General features: G+C 44.4%; 1 protein-coding gene across 1 annotated transcript in view; it reads left to right on the top strand.

Annotated features, from left to right (window-relative positions):
• SH3RF1 (SH3 domain containing ring finger 1) overlaps positions 1-20,324 on the top strand; it is a 166,487-nt gene that overhangs the window by 97,997 nt on the left and 48,166 nt on the right. Inside the window, exon 6 of the mRNA XM_065405235.1 lies at positions 18,151-18,305. Within this exon, the coding sequence (XP_065261307.1) occupies positions 18,151-18,305 (155 nt within the window). The remainder of the gene's footprint in view (positions 1-18,150; positions 18,306-20,324) is intronic.

Here is a 20,324-nt window from a genome sequence, read left to right as displayed (position 1 = left end):
ATACATTGAACTATGGCAAAAGTTTGGCACTAAAGATCCTGAACAGCATCCTATGCCTTTCATTCCCCAGTCTTGCTCTGCCTTGCTATGGATTAAGTATGAGAAGCATACTCCTGCCCCTTCCCAAGAGAACAAAATTTTTACTCAACATGAGTCAGAAAGCAGATAAACTAAGAAAAAGGGGCAAGAAATGTCTCGTGAAGAGCAACTTGCTTGAATCCTCAACTTCTCGATCTTTGTCCTTCCTGCATTCAGTACCCAGAACTATCATGGAAGAATCCGTGAACTATCTGCTGTACCTGGGTCTTCTATTTCTAAATCAAATGAGTCTATTTTGATTATCTTGTCTGCCCTCTCTGAATATCAAATACTATAGTCGCATTTGCAGCAAAGTCTGTTAGCTCTCCTGTTTTCAGAGATTCCGTTTTTAAGGCCAAAAGGGACCATTCTTATAATTTAGTCTGACCACTGCATAAAACAGGCTGTAGACCTTTCCTGACTTAATTCCTTTTGCAAATCCAATAGCTGTGGTTGAACTAGAGCATATCTGTTAGAAAAATATCCAATTTTGATTTTAAAATTTCCAGTGATGGAGAATCCATAACAGCCCCTGTCAGTTGCTCCAATGGTTTAATTACCCTCTCTGTTAAAAATTTGCACATTATTTCTAGTCTCAGTTTGTATATCTTCAACTTCCAACCATTGAATCTTTTTATACCTTTGTCTGACAGATTGAAGAGGTCTCTATTTTAAATTTTCTGTTCCCTATGTAGGCACTTGTAGACTGTGATTAAGTTATCCCTTAACCTTCTCTTTGACAAGTTGTGACATACCAGGGTACAATCCAGACTAATGAGTAGCTGAATCACTCCTGCCCTGTAACCTACAGTGCCCTTTACAATGTCTTACTGCTGTGGCCCCCAACCTAGACTGTTCACAAACCGCCTCCAGCATGTATGTCACTCCCAGCTATGTCTGTGAGTGTTCTGCAGCCAGCCATCCACACCTTGGCGCTTACCAGCCTTAAAAATTATCGCAGGGTGACCCCAACACACTCCCAGTCCCATATTTTCCCCCAAAAATGTAAGGCCTTATGAGGCAGGGTCAGTGCAACAGTGTCCCCTTGGACAAACGGGGCATGGCTCTGGATCACTCAGCTCAGCAGGGCTGTCAGTCCATTCTTGGTGTCCAGGAATCTGGAAACTCCATCTGTTCTCAGATCTATCATGGGGGTTGGTAATGGAACTTAGGCCCACCCACTCCTCTGGGTTCCAGTTCAGGGCCTTCAAGCTAGACAAGGAGAGTCAGCATTCACCAACTCTGACAGTGCCCTGAGCTCCTTTCTACCTTCCCTCAGGCCTCTGTAGGCTCTTCAATCTGTTGGTCGCTTTTCAGGGGTGTTGTCCCTGGGCATGTCTCTAGCATAGACATTCCTTTTTCCAGTTTGCTCACTCCTCCTCTGTTAGCCTCCCCGCTCTTCTGCTTCCCAGCCCTTTTATTCTCCCAGCTGCTGTCAGACTGCTGATCAGCAGTGCCTATATTAACCCTTTGGTTGCTGGGCTAGCATGTGGTACATACACCCCATGATAGTCCTGTACTGCCCAGCCCGTTTCTGGACAGTACAAATATATTAAGTCCATTATTCCTTTAAGGGAATAATATGCCCACAATTTGTTACTCCAAATGACATCACCCAGCACCTCAGTTTGAGCACACTGGATTAGATAAAACAATAAAACAAGTTTATTAACTACAAAGAGAGAGATTTAAAGTGAAAGTAATGAGGCATAAAAGTGAGAAATAGTTACAAGAAAAATAAAGATAAAACACTTACTGGTGCCTAGCTTAAGAAACTATATAGATTCATTAGCTTAAGAAACTATATAGATTCAAAGCAAAGTTTTCTCATGACATGCTTTCAGCAGTCTTACTGACCAAAGTCTTTAGCTCAGGACCTCTCCCACAGAGTCCAGTGGCTGCTTTCTTTTTCTCTTCAGGTGCAGTGAATGCGATGGGCAGGGAAAGAAAAAGAGGTGCCATGGGATGTTTGTCCCTCCTTTTTATAGTTTCAGTCCCCCTCTTGAAAAAATTTCCAGCTGAGATCCAGGAGTCTCATTCCCTGCTGTTTTTTTCACCTGTTTGAACTTCCTTTGTCTTCCCTTCCTTCTTGATGACTCTGTTTACTGCTTAAATGCAAATTAAGGCAAGCACACATTTCTTTGTTTAGGACAGATCGGTTTGCCAGCTTCTGTTTGGGCAGGGCTATGGGGTTTGGAACGTGTGTTAATAACACCATACAGGGGGATCTTTTAACTTCACGTACAGTGTTGCCACACATATTTTACCAGGACAATACTGACCAGCAGATTATGAGTTTTCAAATGATACCTACAGGCATACTTTGTACAAAGATTATTACAGTAGCATATAGGATGTGAATACAGAGTATATTCCATCATACAAGCTAAATAAATTCAGCTCCTTGCATTTCTCTCATTATAAGGCATGTTTTCCAATCCTTTACTTATTCTCATGGCTCTTCCAGTTTTTCAACATCCTTGAATTGTGGACACCAGAACTGGACACAGTATTCCAATGGTAGGTGCACCTGTGCCAAATACAGAGGTAATATAACCTCTCTACTCTTATCTGATATTTCTTTGTACATCCAAGGACCTCGTTAGTCCTTTTGGTCATAGCGTTGCATTGAGAGCTCATGTTCAGTTTATTATCCAACATGATCCTCGAGTCTTTTTAAGTCACTGCTTCCCATGATAGCCCCCCTCTCCCCCCCCCCCCCCATTCTGTAAGTATGGTCTTCATTCTTTGTTCCTAAAGGTAAGATCTTATATTTGGCCATATTGAAACACAAATTGCTGATTGTTGAGATCCAGATCATGTTGAACCAGTGCCTATCCTCTTCATTACTTACCAGTCCCCAATCTTTGTATCATTTGCAAATTTTACCAGTAATAATATTCTTTTAACTACTTCTGTTCTATTCTATGAAGATTCTTACACCACTCTCATCACTGTAGTATCTGAGCACCTTCCAGTAGTGCATAAAGTTACATGATTAATATATGTCATGCTTTTGTTCTCTCATCTGTTCTCCCAGAGGGAGAAGTGTATGCAGTGGAGGGTTTTTGTTTTGGGAATATTTTTATATTCTATAGTATTATAAGATTATAATATATAGATAGATATAGATATATGGGCTGTAAGTCACAGTTAACTCAAACAGTGAACCCAAAACAAATTAACTCGATTAAAAAAATTAATCCCGACTAGTCACAGTTTTAGCCGCACTGTTAATAATAGAATACCATTTATTTAAATATTTTTGATGTTTTCTACATTTTCAAATATATTAATTTCAGTTACAACACAGAATACAATGTGTACAGTGCTCACTTTATATTATTTTAATTACAAATATTTGCACTGTAAAAAAGATAAATAGAATCATAGGACTGGAAGGGACCTCGAGAGGTCATCTAGTCCAGTCCCCTGCACTCATGGCAGGACTAAGTATTATCTAGACCATCCCTGACAGGTGTTTGTCTAACCTGCTCTTAAAAATCTCCAATGATAGAGATTCTATAACCTCCCAAGGCAATTTATTCCAGTGCTTAACCACCCTGACAGTTAGGAAGTTTTTCCTAATGTCCAACCTAAACCTCCCTTGCTGTAATTTTAGCCCATTGCTTCTTGTCCTATCCTCAGAGGTTAAGAATAATTTTTCTCCCTCCTCTTTGTAACAACCTTCTATGTACTTGAAAACAGTTATCATGTCCCCTCTCAGTCTTCTCTTTTCCAGACTAAACAAACCCAATTTTTTCAATCTTCCCTCATAGGTCATGTTTTCTAGACCTTTAAGCATTTTTGTTGCTCTTCTCTGGACTCTCTCCAAGTTGTCCACATCTTTCCTGAAATGTGGCGCCCAGAACTGGACACAGTACTCCAGTTGAGGCCTAATCAGCACAGAGTAGAGTGGAAGAATTACATCTTGTGCCTTGCTTACAAAACATCTGCTAATATATCCCAGAATGATGTTTGGTTTTTTTGCAACAGCGTTACACTGTTGACTCATACTTAGCTTGTTGTCCACTATGACCTCCATATCTCTTTCCGCAGTACTCCTTCATAGGCAGTCATTTCCCATTTTGAATTTAAAGAAATAGTATTTTTCAGTTCATCTCATACAAGTACTGTAGTGCAATCTCTTTATCGTGGAAATGAACCTTACAAATGTAGATATTTTTTTTGTTACATAACTGCACTCAAAAACAAAACAATGTAAAACTTTAGAGCCTACAAATCCACTCAGTCCTACTTCTTGTTAAGCCAGTTGCTAAGACAAACAAGTTTGTTTACATTTACTTGAAACAATGCTGCCCGCTTCTTATTTACAGTGTCACCTAAAAGTGAGAACAAGTGTTTGAATGGCATTTTTATAGCTGGCGTTGCAAAGTGCCAGATATGCTAAACATTCGTATGCCCCTTCATGTTTTGGCCACCATTTCAGAAGAGGTTATGTAAAAAAAAATAATAATAATTCTACATTTGTAAGTTGCATTTTCATGATTGTAACTACAGTACATGTATGAGGTTAGGTGAAAAATACTATTTCTTTTGTTTATCTTTTTTACAGGGCAAATATTTGTAATAAAAAATAATATAAAGTGAGCACTGTACACTTTGTATTCTGTGTTGTAATTGAAATCAATGTATTTGAAAATGTAGAAAACATCAAAATATATTTAAATAAATGGTATTCTATTATTGTTTAACAGTGCAATTAAAACTGTGATTAATCACTATTTTTTAAAATCAAATTAATTTAGAAGGTGAGGTCAAAGACACGCGGAAAGTGATGAAGTTTGTGATGGCCCTTTTTTCCATAGTCTTAGGCCAGCCTCCAAAATAGCTCAATCTCCTTCACAGATAATCTTTACCCTTATAGTTGAGAGTTCAGTTTTGCCAGAGGAGTGTAGTTGTCAACCACGATCTTCATCCCAGAGCTTTCTTTAGTCGATCTTTTAGGCACCCTTTGTCCACTCCATAAAATGTCTCAAAGATAAGGACTGTGGTCTTGATCTTGCTTAATTTTTCTATGGGAAACCAGTGTGGGGAGTGGGGGACAAATTTGATGTGTTCACGGTAGCTAGTGTTGCTGAGAGGAGACTGCAGCATTCTGTAGCAGTTGGAGTTTCCTGAGTTGTGAAGACGCCATACCCACATTGCTGTAGTTCAGCTGAGAGGCAACAAAGGTGCGAATAACTGAGGCCACATCCTCATTTGGCAGGATGGGATTGAGTCTTCTAACCACCTGGAGATGGTAGAAATCCTATTAGGTGAGATCTTAGAATTAATTCACTTTAATCCAAGAGCACTCCTAAACTACAGACTGAATTTTTTGATTGTGGCTCAACCAAAGGAGACTGCACTGTGGCTATGAACTTTTCCCTCAGCCCACAAGCATAAGCTCTGTCTTGCACAGGTTGAGACAGGTCATTGATAAAAACATTACTGATCCCTGTGGGACCCTACTAGAAACACACCAACTCAATGATGACTCCCCATTTACAAATACATTTCGAGAGCTGTCAGCCAGTTTTTAAATCCATTTCATATGTGCCTTGCTGATTTTGTATCATTCCAGTTTCTTAATCAAAATATTTTTACCAAATCAAATGCTTTACGGAAGTTTTAAGTATACTACATCAACACTATTATCGACCAAATTAAATAGTCTCATCTAAAATTATATCAAATTTAGTTTGACAAGATTTATTTTCCTTAAACATACACTAGTTGACATGAGTTATATTATCCTCCTTTAATTCTTTATTAACCAAGTTGCATATCAGCTGTTGCATTGTTTTGCCTGGAACTGAAGTCAGGCTGACAAGTCTATAATTAAGTGGGGTAATCCTGATTATCTTTTTAAAATATTGATACAACATTAGCTTTGTTCCAGTCCTCTGGAACTTCCCCAGTGTTCCAAGACTTATTAAAAATCAACTATATCAGTCAGAGAGCTTACTGGCCTGCTCTTTTAGAACTCTTGGATGCAAGTTATCTAGTCCTGCTGATGTAAATATGTCTAACATTAGTAGTTTTGTCTCTAGTCCATGCCCTGTACTCTGAGGAAGGTGCTTTCAGCTGTTAGAGACATCTTGATATGGAAGACAGTGCTAGTGAGTACAGGCAACACAACAGTAGTTGCCTAGCTCAGATAAGGGGCACTTAGTGTGCGTTTTCTGTGTTTGGATCCAGCTTTATCTTATCGACATAAAAAAATGTATCTTCTGAGACAAAACATTTCACAGTGAATTTAAGTCACTGTGCAGTCAGTACTGCAGAGCAGTTCTTCCAGGAGAGAAATCCAGATATAGGTGTCTCTACTTAGATTTGTTAGTATCTTTTTTTAATTCCATGCTGCCCTACTATTGCACCTACTGCCACTCTCTGCAAGCTATTCCAGAACATGCCTTTGAAATTTTGGGGCTTTTTATTCTTCTCTTTCTCTCCTTCACAAGGGTACCTGTAAGAACTGGCAGACAAAGTCAGTACCATAATCATCTGTACCATGCAAGATGAGACGTTGCAGATGTCCACTAGTAGGTCTTGTTTTTGGCTCAGGTACCCAATCTCAAAAAGAAGTGTGTGATTCAACATTGTGATTTCAAGAAACTTGTCAGAGTTGTGTGTTAAGGTTTTTTCCTCTGTCATAACCAGTACTCTTCTTTATTCTATGAGATCCAGTAGCTCCATGTTTGTTGCCAAACATGCAAGTCACTTTATTTTGCTGTTGGTGAAAGTCATTAAAACTACCCGGTTTCTTTAGTTATATTGGAGTTTCTTCAAAAATGCCTGACAAAGGCCTTGGCATCAATACCCATAAGAGTTAAACCACAGCAGTAAGTGTAACCCAGATGGGGAGAGACATCATTGGTTCTTCTTCGAGTGCTTGCTCATATCGATTCCAATTAGGTGTGCGCGCACCGCGTGCACGATCGTCGGAGAATTTTCTACCCTAGCAACACCCGGTGGGTCGGCTGTGGAGCCCCTTGGAGTGGCGCCTCCATGGCGCTGGATATATACCCCAGCCGACCCAGCGCCCCCTCAGTTCCTTCTTACCGCCAGTGACGGTCGTTGGAACTGTGGAGCGCGGCATAGCTGTTCTCCACTCTCCCTAGCTTTACTTGTTAGTTCTTGTAGATAGTTGTTGGTTATATTCTTTAGATTAGTAGTTTGTTGTTAATAGTTTGTAGTTATAAATAGTTAGCTGGGGTTAAGGAGGCTATTATCCCCCCTTTTTCCCCCCGGCGCGCAGCCGGGCTCATGCCCAAGGCTCCTGGCTTTAAGCCGTGCGTGACCTGTGCTAAGCCTATGCCAACGGGAGACCCTCACGACTCTTGTCTGAAGTGTTTAGGGGAGTCTCACCAGACGGACAAGTGTAAGATCTGCAAGGCTTTCAGGCCCAGGACCAAAAAGGAGCGGGAGTTTAGACTTAAGCAGCTCCTTATGGAGGCGGCACTTAGCCCAGATCCTCCTTCGGCGCGCCAAGTTCCGGCACGGAGCGCCTCGGTGCGCAGCACCCCAGCGGCACCCTCCGGTACTGCACCGCGAGCAGACGCGGATAAGGCCCCACGGCACCGTCCTCCCTCGGCACCGCATCCACCGCAAGCCCCTCGGCGCCGTTCCCTGTCTCCGGGACATAAAAGACCCCGCAAGACCCAGGACGCTGCCGTCCAGCAAGCACTGGCTCCCCCCGCACCGGTGGTAGAGCCGCATTCGGCTTTGGAGTGCCTGAGGGTGCAGGCATCGTCAGCACCGTTGACTCCGGCACCGGGTGTAGGGCCGTTGAGTCCGGTGCGAACTGGCTCACCGCTGCGTCCTGTGGTTGAGCCTTGTCTCCCTTCTACACCGGAGACTTTTGCAACGGCAAAAGACCTCATCGCCCTCACAGAGCCGGCGCCGTCTCAGCCTGCGGCACCGCATGCCCTTCGTGCTGTGCAATCCAGGGGCAAGCCTGCCCTTATACGCCCTCCATCTCCGAGCGTGGACTCGCGGCACCGCTCCCGGTCTCGGAGCAGGTCCCGACGCTGCTCGCAGTCCCGGCACCGATCTTCATCTTGGCGCCGGTCGTACTCGCAGCCCAGATCTTCCTCCCGGCACTGGTCTACTTCTCGGCACCGACCTGAGCATCGGTACCGGTCGGAGTCCAGACGCAGTTCCCGGCACCGGTATGAGCGCCGCTCCCATTCGCGAGGCCGCTCCCGGCACCGAGTCTACAGACGGTCTTCGTCTTCGCGATCCAGATCTGGATCCCGGTACCGCCATGGCCATCGGCACCATTCTCGATCCCGGTACCGCTCACCGGCACGGCGCAGAGACCGCTCGCCTGTGGACGGGCACCGCTCGGCACCATACCAGGACGAGCCCCTGCAACCACGCTCGGCACCGCCCTGGCCCTCAAGATCGGCGTCTCGCTCATTGGAAGGAGCTTCCCGATCAGCATACCCTGCTCAGGGTCAGGCGGCAGACGACTTGGGTCATTGGCAGGAGGGTGCAGAGGACCCTAGACAGGACCCTGCACATTGGTCTTTCTGGACCCCATGGGCATATCACCAAGCTCAAGGGGCTCCACCAGCGGCCTCTCGCTCGGCACACTCTGAGCCCAGGGTTCCTGAGGCCACCATCTCCCGTCCTCCCCCAGGGGGCATGGAGGCTCCAGTGCCGACTCCCACTCAGGCCCCAGACCCCGGTGCAGGGGATCCTGCACATCAGGGACCCTTGGAGCCAGACCCTCATATGGATCCTTTACCCCCTGAGGCGTCGTCCTCATCCTCCCCAGATGAGGCGGTGGCGGGTACAACATCCTCAGGCCCACCTCCAATAGACCTCCGTGCCCACCAAGACTTGTTGCGTAGGGTGGCACGGAACATGGACCTACAGGCTGAGGAGATAGTGGAGGTGGAGGACCCGGTGGTGAGCATCCTCTCAGCTGATGCCCCAACCAAGGTGGCATTGCCCATCATTCGTACGATCCAGGCTAACGCTAATGCCATATGGCAAACCCCGGCCTCCATCCCTCCCACTGCCAGAGGTGTAGAGAGGAAGTACTTTGTCCCCTCTAAAGACCATGAGTACCTCTATACACACCCTCCGCCGTGTTCACTGGTAGTCTCCTCAGTGAACGCAAGAGAGCGTCATGGTCAGCAGGCGGCAGCGCCCAAATTGAAGGACGCCAAACGCTTCGATTTGTTTGGGTGCAAGGTTTACTCAGCGGGGGGTCTCCAGCTCAGAGCCGCGAACCAACAGGCGCTCTTGAGTCGGTACAATTACAAGTCATGGAATTCCATGGGTAAATTTAAAGAGTTGGTCCCCCAGGACTCGAGGGAAGAGTTTGGGGCCCTAGTGGAGGAAGGTAAAAAGGTGGCTAGGACCTCTTTGCAGGCCTCCCTGGACATAGCGGACTCTGCCGCCAGGACACTAGCGTCTGGGATAGCCATGAGACGCGTCTCCTGGCTCCAGGTTTCAGGGTTACCGCCAGAACTGCAGCAGACCCTGCAAGATCTGCCGTTCGAGGGCCAGGGGTTGTTCTCGGACAAGACGGACTCTCGGTTGCAGAGCCTCAAGGACTCCAGAACCATCATGCGCTCCCTGGGGATGCATGTCCCAGGACCCAAGTGCAGGCCCTTTAGGCCCCAGCCACAAAGGTTCTACCCTCCTCCTCCTCGTCCGAGACAGGACTTCCCCAGAAGGCGGGGACGAGGTGGTAGACGGAGGTCGACCGGCCCCCAACCCGGTCAGAACCATGGCCCTCCTAGACCACCTTCAGGACCTAGGCAAAATTTTTGAAGGTGCGCTCGAGAGCGGCGTGCCAGCCACTACCCAGGATCCATTTCCTTTCTTTCGGGATCGCCTCTCCCGTTTCCACCGTGCTTGGTCCCTTATAACCTCGGACCGTTGGGTCCTTTGCACGGTGGAGAGGGAATACGCTCTCCAGTTTTCTTCGTTCACCCCCTCTCACCCCCCCTCCCCGTCCCTCTTCAGGGACCCTTCTCACGAGCATCTCCTTACACAGGAGGTTTTTGGGCTCCTCTCTATGGGGGCCATAGAGAAGGTTCCGCCAGAGTTAAGGGGCAGGGGGTTTTACTCCCGCTACTTCCTGATCCCCAAAGCAAAAGGGGATCTGCGACCCATTTTAGACTTACGCGGACTCAACAAATTCATAGTAAAGTTGAAGTTCCGCATGGTCTCCTTGGGGACCATCATCCCTTCCCTGGATCCTGGGGACTGGTACGCTGCCCCCGACATGAAGGACGCATATTTTCATATAGCAATCTACCCCCCCACACAGGCGCTTCCTTCGATTTGTAGTAAACAATGTGCATTACCAATTTGCCGTCCTTCCCTTCGGCTTGTCCGCGGCTCCGAGAGTGTTCACCAAATGTATGGCTGTCGTGGCAGCATACCTTCGTCGACAAAGGATACAGGTGTTCCCGTATCTAGACGACTGGCTGGTGCGCGACCACACCAGGGAGCAAGTTCAAGCTCACGTCCAGATAATACTACAAACATTCCACGAGTTAGGCATTCTACTCAACAAAGAAAAGTCCACTCTGGAGCCAACCCAGAGAATAGAGTTTATCGGGGCAGTCTTAGACTCCAGACTTGCCCGAGCTCTTCTGCCAGACACTCGGTTTCACACCATCACAAACATCATCCACGGACTCCAGGTCTTCCCGATCACCACAATAAGGACGTGCCTCGGCCTGTTGGGACACATGGACTCTTGCACTTACGTAACCAGGCATGCCAGACTTCGGCTTCGCCCACTTCAGGCCTGGGTATCGTCGGTGTACCATCCTTATCGGGACAACCTGAACATGGTGGTCACGGTTCCGAACTCGGTCTTGACCTCTCTCACCTGGTGGCTGGATCACAAGGCGGTTTGCGCAGGAGTGCCATTTCACGCCCCACAACCCTCCCTGCACCTGGTCACGGACGCTTCATCTCTAGGTTGGGGCGCTCACCTCGGGGAGCACCATACCCAGGGCCTGTGGACCGCATCCCACAGGCAATGTTCGAGAGCTGATGGCGGTGCGCCTAGCCTGTCAGGCATTTCTCAGTCTCCTACATGGCAGTTGCGTGTCAGTCCTCACAGACAACACCACGGCCATGTTCTACATCAACAAGCAAGGAGGAGCCCGGTCGTCTCTCCTATGCCAAGAGGCCATTCGTCTGTGGGAGTTCTGCATTGCCCACTCGATACATCTCATGGCATCGTTTCTCCCTGGAGTCCAGAACACTCTAGCGGACCATCTCAGCAGATCCTTCCAGACACACGAGTGGTCAATTTGCCCGGATATCATCCATTCCATCTTCCAGAGGTGGGGATTTCTCCAGGTCGACCTGTTCGCCTCACAAGCCAACAGGAAGTGCCACGTGTTCTGCTCCCTCCAAGGGTGATCTCCGGGCTCCCTGTTGGATGCTTTCCTCCTATCGTGGAGAGACCAGCTGTTCTACGCTTTCCCTCCATTCCCACTGGTCCACAGGGTGCTGCTCAAGCTACGCAGAGACAAGGCACGTATGATTCTAGTCGCTCCAGCTTGGCCAAGACAGCACTGGTACACCACGCTTCTGGAGCTGTCGGTACAAACTCCAATCACGCTTCCCTTGTGCCCAGACTTGATCTCTCAGGACCACGGCCGACTCTGTCACCCCGACCTGCAATCGCTCCACCTTACAGCGTGGATGCTCCATGGCTGAATCGGACAGAGCTACGATGCTCACATTCCGTGCAACAGATTCTGCTGGGAAGTAGAAAGCCCTCTACACGGACCACTTACTTAGCCAAGTGGAAACGGTTCTCCTGTTGGTGCGAGCAGCGGGACACGCCCCCCTTGCAGGTGTCTATTCCTCTTATACTTGAATATCTCCTATCCCTAAAACAGCAGGGCTTGGCGATATCTTCGGTCAGGGTTCACCTGGCCACTATATCGGCGTTCCACCCAGGAGAACACGCTTCCTCGGTCTTCTCTAACCCGATGGTCATCAGATTCCTCAAGGGCTTAGACCGACTGTACCCACAGCAACGCCAACCCGTTCCCGCGTGGGATCTTAACCTGGTTCTCTCCAAGCTCACAGGGCCCCCGTTCGAGCCATTGGCTACCTTCTCACTCCTTTACCTATCTTGGAAGACAGCCTTCCTTGTAGCCATCACTTCAGCAAGGCGTGTTTCTGAAATCAGGGCGTTCACGTCTGAGCCTCCATACACAGTCTTCCATAAAGACAAGGTGCAGCTTCGCCCCCACCCTGCCTTTCTTCCCAAGGTGGTATCAGCTTTTCATGTGAACCAAGATATATTTCTCCCGGTCTTCCATCCTAAGCCGCACGCCACCCGTCAAGACCAGCGTATGCACTCCTTGGACGTACGCAGGGCCCTTGCTTTCTATATTGAGCGTACGAAACCATTTAGGAAGATGACGCAACTCTTCGTTGCAGTGGCCGACCGGATGAAAGGCTTACCGGTCTCCTCGCAGCAGCTCTCCTCTTGGATCACGTCCTGCATTCGTGCTTGCTACGACCTGGCCGGTGCCCCAACGCCGCGCCTCACCGCCCACTCCACGAGGGCCCAAGCCTCCTCGACTGCCTTCCTGGCTCATGTCCCGATCCAGGACATTTGTAGAGCGGCGGTTTGGTCATCGATCCACACCTTCGCCGCTCACTATGCGCTTGTACAGCAGTCCAGAGACGATGCTGCATTCGGATCAGCGGTTTTGCACACAGCGATGTTTCACTCCGACCCCACCGCCTAGGTAGGCTTGGTAGTCACCTAATTGGAATCGATATGAGCAAGCACTCGAAGAAGAAAAAACGGTTACTCACCTTTGTAACTGTTGTTCTTCGAGATGTGTTGCTCATATCCATTCCAAACCTGCCCCCCTTCCCCACTGTCGGAGTAGCCGGCAAGAAGGAACTGAGGAGGCGCTGGGTCGGCTGGGGTATGTATCCAGCGCCATGAAGGCGCCACTCCAGGGGGCTCCACAGCTGACCCACCGGGTGTTGCTAGGGTAGAAAATTCTCCGACGATCGTGCACGCGGCGCGCGCACACCTAATTGGAATGGATATGAGCAACACATCTCAAAGAACAACAGTTACAAAGGTGAGTAACCATTTTTTCACAGCCTCTAGTAGTGCTTTCTTTTTGACCAGGTTCCTGATTAGGCAAGGCATGTAATTCCTATGGGGAATCTGAATTTATTCTCTGCTGTTTGCTTTGAAGTCCTGAGCTGTATGCACTGAAGTCTGTTGACTCTTAATGTTTTTTTTCTTGTTACCTTATTTTCAGTAAGAAGAAACTGTGAGCTGGCAGCTTTATTCTTTTTATGTATACAAGCTGCAGTCTTGTGGCCCTTGTATTCTTTTACTGTAGATGATGATAGACACTTCTTCACATCAAGCAGCCTATGATCACAGAGTGCACTGTAGTTCTTTTAAAATTCCCCTTTCTCTCCTGCTTCATAACCTCCTGTCTTATTTGTAATAGTGTGCTAGACAGATCCTAACAGTTCCAGATGGCTGTTTTGGAGTTGCATAAGGTAGATTTTGTATCTGTAAACAATGTTTATGCATCTCTGGACTGATGAGTCTGAAAGGTACCCTCCCTGGTATCTTGGATAATATTAATATCAGTGATAGGTGCAGTTGGTTCTTGACATTCACAACCTGTTAACCATTGCTGTCTTAATTTATTTTTTTGTATTTAGAAGTGGGAACTAGCTCACTGATTTTTATTTATTGATTTTTTTTAAGGCTCTCCCTTTAACTTTCCTCTTTGATTCTGAATACTATGGAAATTGCTTGGGAATCTGAACGCAACAGGGAGTCTTTAATCCCAAAACTTTTGCTACACTTTGATTGGTGTTTCTGGTTATCATCTGTGATGACCATAAACAACCCAGTAATTTCAGGCTCGTGTTTCTGATACGTTACTTAGAGGTAGTGGCTATTGTTTTAGCTATGGACTAACCCAAAGATGGCACAAGGTTTAGTTCACTTAATACAGCTCCTTTTATGTTACAACAAACTGAGCTGAGAAGAAAAAGGAGGAGGAACTGAAGAGTCAGAACAGGAAATCCCAACCAACTCCTCTAAGTAACAAGAGTGTCTGTCTTTAAAGAATCTCTGAAACAATGTATCTATCATATATCAGTGGGGACTAATGGAGAAAAAGTTAGTCTTGTTCCATCCCCTATAGGATAAGAGGCACTCTTATTTTCTAGGGAGGGTATGACAAGCCCTCTTGGTTGAACTGGGGAGCAAATGGCTCCAGGACAAATCTGAGAGAGTTCCTGGAGCTAAGGATCCTGTGGATCTTGTAGCTGTGCTCATGTTTAAGGCCCTACTATGATTGAGTGGTTGCACTCTCCTGTCTTGGAAGGTGATACACACATATGGTCCAAAGAATGTCAGGACTGCTATTCTTATTCCCTTTGTAATACTCCAGTTGTGGATGCTGTTTTGACCAAAGCCAAAAGTTCTATGAGGTGTGAAATTTATGACTTTGGGCGAAAATCCTTAGAGATAAGCATTAGGAATGAGACAATTTTCAAATGGCAGTAATAGCTACATGCATTGTAAACTACTTGTACTGCATGGGCAAAATTTAATTTTATATTTACAAGACCTATAATTTCACTGTTTCTAAAAGAAATTCAGAATATGGTTTTAAAAAAGTTGTACCTGGAATGATAATTCAACAGGAGTTCTCTCTCTCCACACTAACAGCAACAAAATAATAATTTAGGTATAATTTGTATGGTATAACTTCTAATAGTAGAAAGATACTTGCCATGGTTTTCACTGAAAAATGCAGATGGTTAACAGGTGTTTTGAAGGAGGTAATTTGCACTAGTAGAGTGAGAGAATTCCGTTCAGAAGTAGTAGAGGAAGAGAAATGTAATGTGACACCGTCATATTGGTTGCCTCATGATCATTCTGCCTTTAGATTTTGGTATAAAACTGAAACTACATTGGTGGGTTTGGGCAATGATTTCCTATCCAGCAGTGTCCATGCTGCTGCCTTTTGATACTGCTGAACATGAAGTGGTGTTAACAAGTTTGCAGTAAATAGTAGCACATTGTTTTACTTTGGAGGACTCTGAGGGAAATCAGAGGTATTTGTTAGCCCAAAGGGGGAACTGCAGGATTCTATCCTGGTCTCACACACAGCTTGTGTGATTGAATATGAAGCTGTCTGGTAAGGAAGCACAGACTGTCATGCTTTAGTGTGCTAATGACATTTAGCTCTGTATCTCCTTCATGTCGAACCAGCCGATTCAATGGTACGAATAACTCTGCAGGAGGGGGCATAAATAAGAGGCTAGCTGTCTGATGTTTAGTCTTTATAAAAGGAAGATAATTTTGGTAGGCTGGGGAAAACAACCAGAAGTGATGAGGGATTATATTAGTGTGGCTTTTGTTAGTAGTTCAGGTCATAGTTTAGGAATTTTGTTAGACCTGAACCTTTCCCTGCTGCTGGAGCCTTTCTCCGCTGCCACCCCCCTACCAGAGCCTTTCTTTGCTGCCAGAGCCTTTCAATATGGCAGGGAAAGGTTCCAGCAGTGGGGAGGTAGTGGGATATTACATTGCTAAAAATATGTGTAGATGTTTGATGTACTTCTTAGGCTTGTAGAGACCTATGTAGGGTATATTGCCTAAGAGTCAAGCATGGAGGGCACTCTACTTATCTATTCTGAGCCATGCCTCAGCATCTACACTGTTATTTACACCCGTGCAAGCTGGGCATGCAATGTCTGTACTCTACACTCCACCATAAGTCTAGATTTACCTTCAGTTTAAGTCAAGAAACAACAGATGGAGACAAAGGGGATACAAGGAAACAATGAGGCCATGTCCATGCTCCGGAGCTTATGCTGGCATAGCCCTCTATTGTAGATACTGTGTCTGCTGACAGATGTTTTTCTATCAGTATGGTAATACCATCTCCCCAAATAACATTAGCTCTGCTGACAGAAGCACTCTTCTTTCAGCATAGTTGTGTCTACACCTGGGCTTTTTCGGTGTAGCATGTGCCCACCACCCCTGCAATTCTTGTGATGTAGCTATATCAGCGTAACTTTGTAGTATAGACCAGGCCTGAGACAATATTGGTCAGTGTGATATGCAGTTGTGTCAATATGCCAGCAGTCTAACTGTTGTCATAGTTACTTAAGGTGTTGAACTCCATTAGTTTCATTTCATTAACCTTCTTCAGCAAAGTACTTTCCATGGTCTGTTTTTATTTAAAAACAAACAAAACAGAGATTCTGTACTATGGTACTAGTGTGCAATTAAGTATATTAACAGAACAAAAAAAGTACAAGAGATATCTCACCATACACTTCCATGCCAGTGGTATTGTAACATCTGTGGATGTTACAGTTCAAGTGTTAAGAAAGTAACTGAATTTGTAAATTCCAAATGATCTCTTGTCCTTTATATAACTGGACTATAAATAACTTTGTCAACAAAAATAATATAAAGTAGTTTTGATAGTTTTGTTATCCAGTACCAAACATTTTTTAAAACCTTGGGGTTTTTTGTTTCACTGGTCTAGAATCCTAAATGTATATTATCTGGCCAATGTAAATAGCTGTTGCTAGCATAGCACATATTACATTCTTCTGGGAGGTCATGTACGTTCTGTCTTGGGTACAGTTGGTTTATTTGGAAATCACAAGGCTGTATATATAATCAGAAGAAGATTTAAATGAAAATAAGGTATAACTGTTTCACAGCTTACCTTACGGATCACACCATTATTAAACATTTTGGAGGAATAAATTTTAATTATATTGTGCTTATAAGGCTGAATGATATGTGACCATTTCTGCTAGGTTTTGAAAACTATGAACGTGTAGTTCATTATTGAATACTGAAAGTGCAAGATTGTCTTTTATTAATACATTGAATGCAGTATGATGATAATCTCACTATGTGTGGTGCTACGGCATCTTGTAGGAATATTTTCTTAGAAAAATGTGAAAGAAGAAACTTAACAAATCAGTGTTCAGCCAAAAAATCTGATTGAATGTAATTTTAATTCTGAATGTCATGGTAGCAATTTATATTTATGTGCTGATGTATTGGAACAGAGAGGCATACAATACATTTTGTCAATGTATATTTTTAATTTGGGGTCTTCAAAACTGAATGAACAATGGAATGGTTCAGAAATTTGTTTAGAAATTAAGGGATTGTTTTACAGTAGAGTTGATAGGTAAAAATAGTTTATGCTTTCTGTATCATATACTGGGAGGAGGGAGGCAGGGTTGTTTTGAGTTCTTACATGGTATGGTTGAAAGAGGGTTTGGGGGGGGGGACAGTGCCCCTTTGTGAGCCTGTTTTCCCAAGAGTGACAGTACACAGGCTCCTAAAGAATTATCTGAGGTTTTATAGATCAGAAGGTAACAATTACTCTATTGATTTTCAAAAGGAATGGAATCCTGTAGGCAGAACCCCCGTTAGGATCTGCCTGTAAAGGAACTGCAGCTTTTCATTGGTGTGCTTGTTAAAGATTACCAGTCTTGATAATACTGAATTTCAAAAGCTGGCACTTCTAAATAGAAGAATAAATGAAAGTGGCAACAATAGCACAGTGACTGTGGTCTACTATTGTCTTGCTTTTTGTAGCCCACACATCAAAGGGAATTTTCCACTAGAAGGAGTGGTTTTGGGTGAACTGCAGCTGAATTGTGTATTGCATTTCAGCTTCAGGCGACAAAAACAACCAGGGATTGAAGTCTATTCAACAGTAGGATGTAAAACCTACCTCTTGGAAGGCTTCTGGATTCTTGTTAAGAATTCTCATGAAAATGTTGTTTGTTATAATTAGAAACAATACTTTCAGCTTCCCCTGTGCTGGGAAATTGCTTATCTGTTTCCTTAACTGGCTATGGTGAATTCAAGAACTTAAACTGGAAAAAGAGAGACAAACCTAGTTGTCCAGTTATGGCTTACCAACCGATGGTAGAATGCTGTGCTCAACTAGTTTACTGTTAAAGATCTTTTTTCAGTATCTTAACACACTCTATTTTCTCTTGCTCTTTTTATTCTTTTAATACTAGAATATGAATCCCCCCCTTCCGCCACCACCTCTTTTGTCTGCCACAATCATTGCTTCAACATCTTCAGGGCTGCCTTCTTCGGGAGTAGTACAAAGGCCTGCATCAGGAACAACTGACCAAACACCACATTTACGGCCACAGTCTCGACCAAGTGTGTAAGTGAAATTGAAATGTTACCAGTTGTGAGTTTGGGGAGTGGGCAGAAGGGAGGTGTGAAGGGAAGGGGAAAGAGGAGAAGAAAATATAGTAAGACAAGTCATTTCAGGTATAAATTGGAACATGTTCATGACTCCCCAGCTGGCCTGAGTCCTGCTAAAATTCCCAGAAAGCAGTGTGTATAATTAGGAAACAAAAGCAACACAATGGAGTTGATATGTGATCTCCCCTAACAGTCTTCATGCTGAAGGCTATTTATAGCATAGGTAAATATAATAGCATGTTGCTGCATTGTATTATGTGGATAAAATACAAATATATGGAATATTCATCATGTAGAGAGTGAATGTACTTTTCTTTTCCTTGAGTTAGGGGTGAGGACTACCTAATTCACAAGTGGCAATGTCCTGAGTGAGTTTCTTCAATGTCATCTACTATGAAAGGAATCAAAAGACCATCCCCATGTAGAATAATTTATGCTAGAACACAGAAAGCATTGTATCTTGTTTGGCATGTTATATTATCATCTCATTGTCAGGCTGCCTGTGCAGGTTACAAGTGCAGTTCGAATGAGGATTCTACAGTTAAGTTAATTACTGGGTGGCAGTTTGGAACGAAGACAGAAAGCTGCTAGCTAGTGTTATCCAATACAATAAAATAGGAGTAATATTGCCAGGTGAAAAATATTTTATATATAACATGTGGTCCTGACAACATCTCTCTTCCTGAAAATTTCATTGTATGAGCAATCTGGAAAAGTAGATTATGCAGGTGAGGGACTGCACAAATTGCTGGACCGGTGGAAGCAGTAAAGGTTTGATATAGGAAGGAAGGGGACAAAAATACCCGCTTCATTTAGTCAGTGCACATAGGACCAATTTTGCCAACACTGAGAACATTTTGTAAAATCTCCTTTTCTCCTTCCTTTCTTTTGTCTATCCCTGAGAATGAGAGTGGAAAGATTTGTTGACTTCCCAGCCAGTGTATGCAGTGATGGGCCCTTTTTCAAAAGGGGGCCTTTGTATTTTTGAAAAATGCTATAACCTATGTGTAGATATTATTTCCCATGGTTCTGATATAAACACACATATTTTAAAGTAAAAAACAAACAAAAAAAAGCTTGCTCTTCATTTTATCCTGGTGCAGAGCATAGAAGAAAGGTGGTGAGCGGACAGTTTCTCCCATTCTAAAATGGCAATAAGAAATCCTGCAGTACTGGGAAATGTCCCTAATAATATCCAGCACAGAATTGTAGAAGTATCTGTTTTATTTTTATTTTCAAAAAGCAAAGTTTGGAAGTTGTAAAATACATCTTTAAAAAAAGAAGCAGAAAAGGAGAGGACATGACTGACACTCCTCCCTCCCTTCCTCCCCCAGTCATGATTCCATAGTTTTAAAAATTTTATTAAGATGATGTTAAAAAAATAGTGAACAGAGTTTGAGCATAGAAGTTTCTGGTTATCAGGGAATAACATACAGATTATCGAGGGTGCAAAGTTTGGTTTAAGATCAGGTGGCATGAGGAATACATAATCTGCAATATCCCCGATTGGGGGTAAAAGGTTGATGAAGCTGTAGCTTCTCAGGAGGAAAACAAGTGGGTTTTAAAAGTGAAACAGCAGCCACTCTGAAGGCGTAAGCTTCCAGCAACATAGCACATCTCCCTCCAGCACTTCAATTGCACTGTAGGGACCCAGTTCTCTGATTTAAAAAGAAAAAGTTGATTCAGAAGTATTTTGTTTATTTCTGAATCTGGTCTTTCATTCCCAAGTATAAATACTCACAGAAAGGAAAAGAAGTGGGGAGGCGGGGGGGGGGAGGGGAATGCGTGGAGAAGAATTTAATGGCTAGGAAACCCAGAAAAAGAAACTACAGTAAATAACAAAATTTACAATTCGTATTTTCAGTTAATTTCTAATGTACATTAATTTTAATAACATACACTAACAGGGAACACATAATAACTGATTAAAAATTTAACATAATACTTTTCCCTTAATAGCACTTCTTTTTATAGT

The sequence above is a fragment of the Emys orbicularis genome, chromosome 5, assembly GCF_028017835.1.
Source record: "Emys orbicularis isolate rEmyOrb1 chromosome 5, rEmyOrb1.hap1, whole genome shotgun sequence".
Classification (NCBI taxonomy): Eukaryota; Metazoa; Chordata; order Testudines; family Emydidae; genus Emys; species Emys orbicularis.
This window is presented reverse-complemented; position numbering and strand designations above follow the sequence as displayed.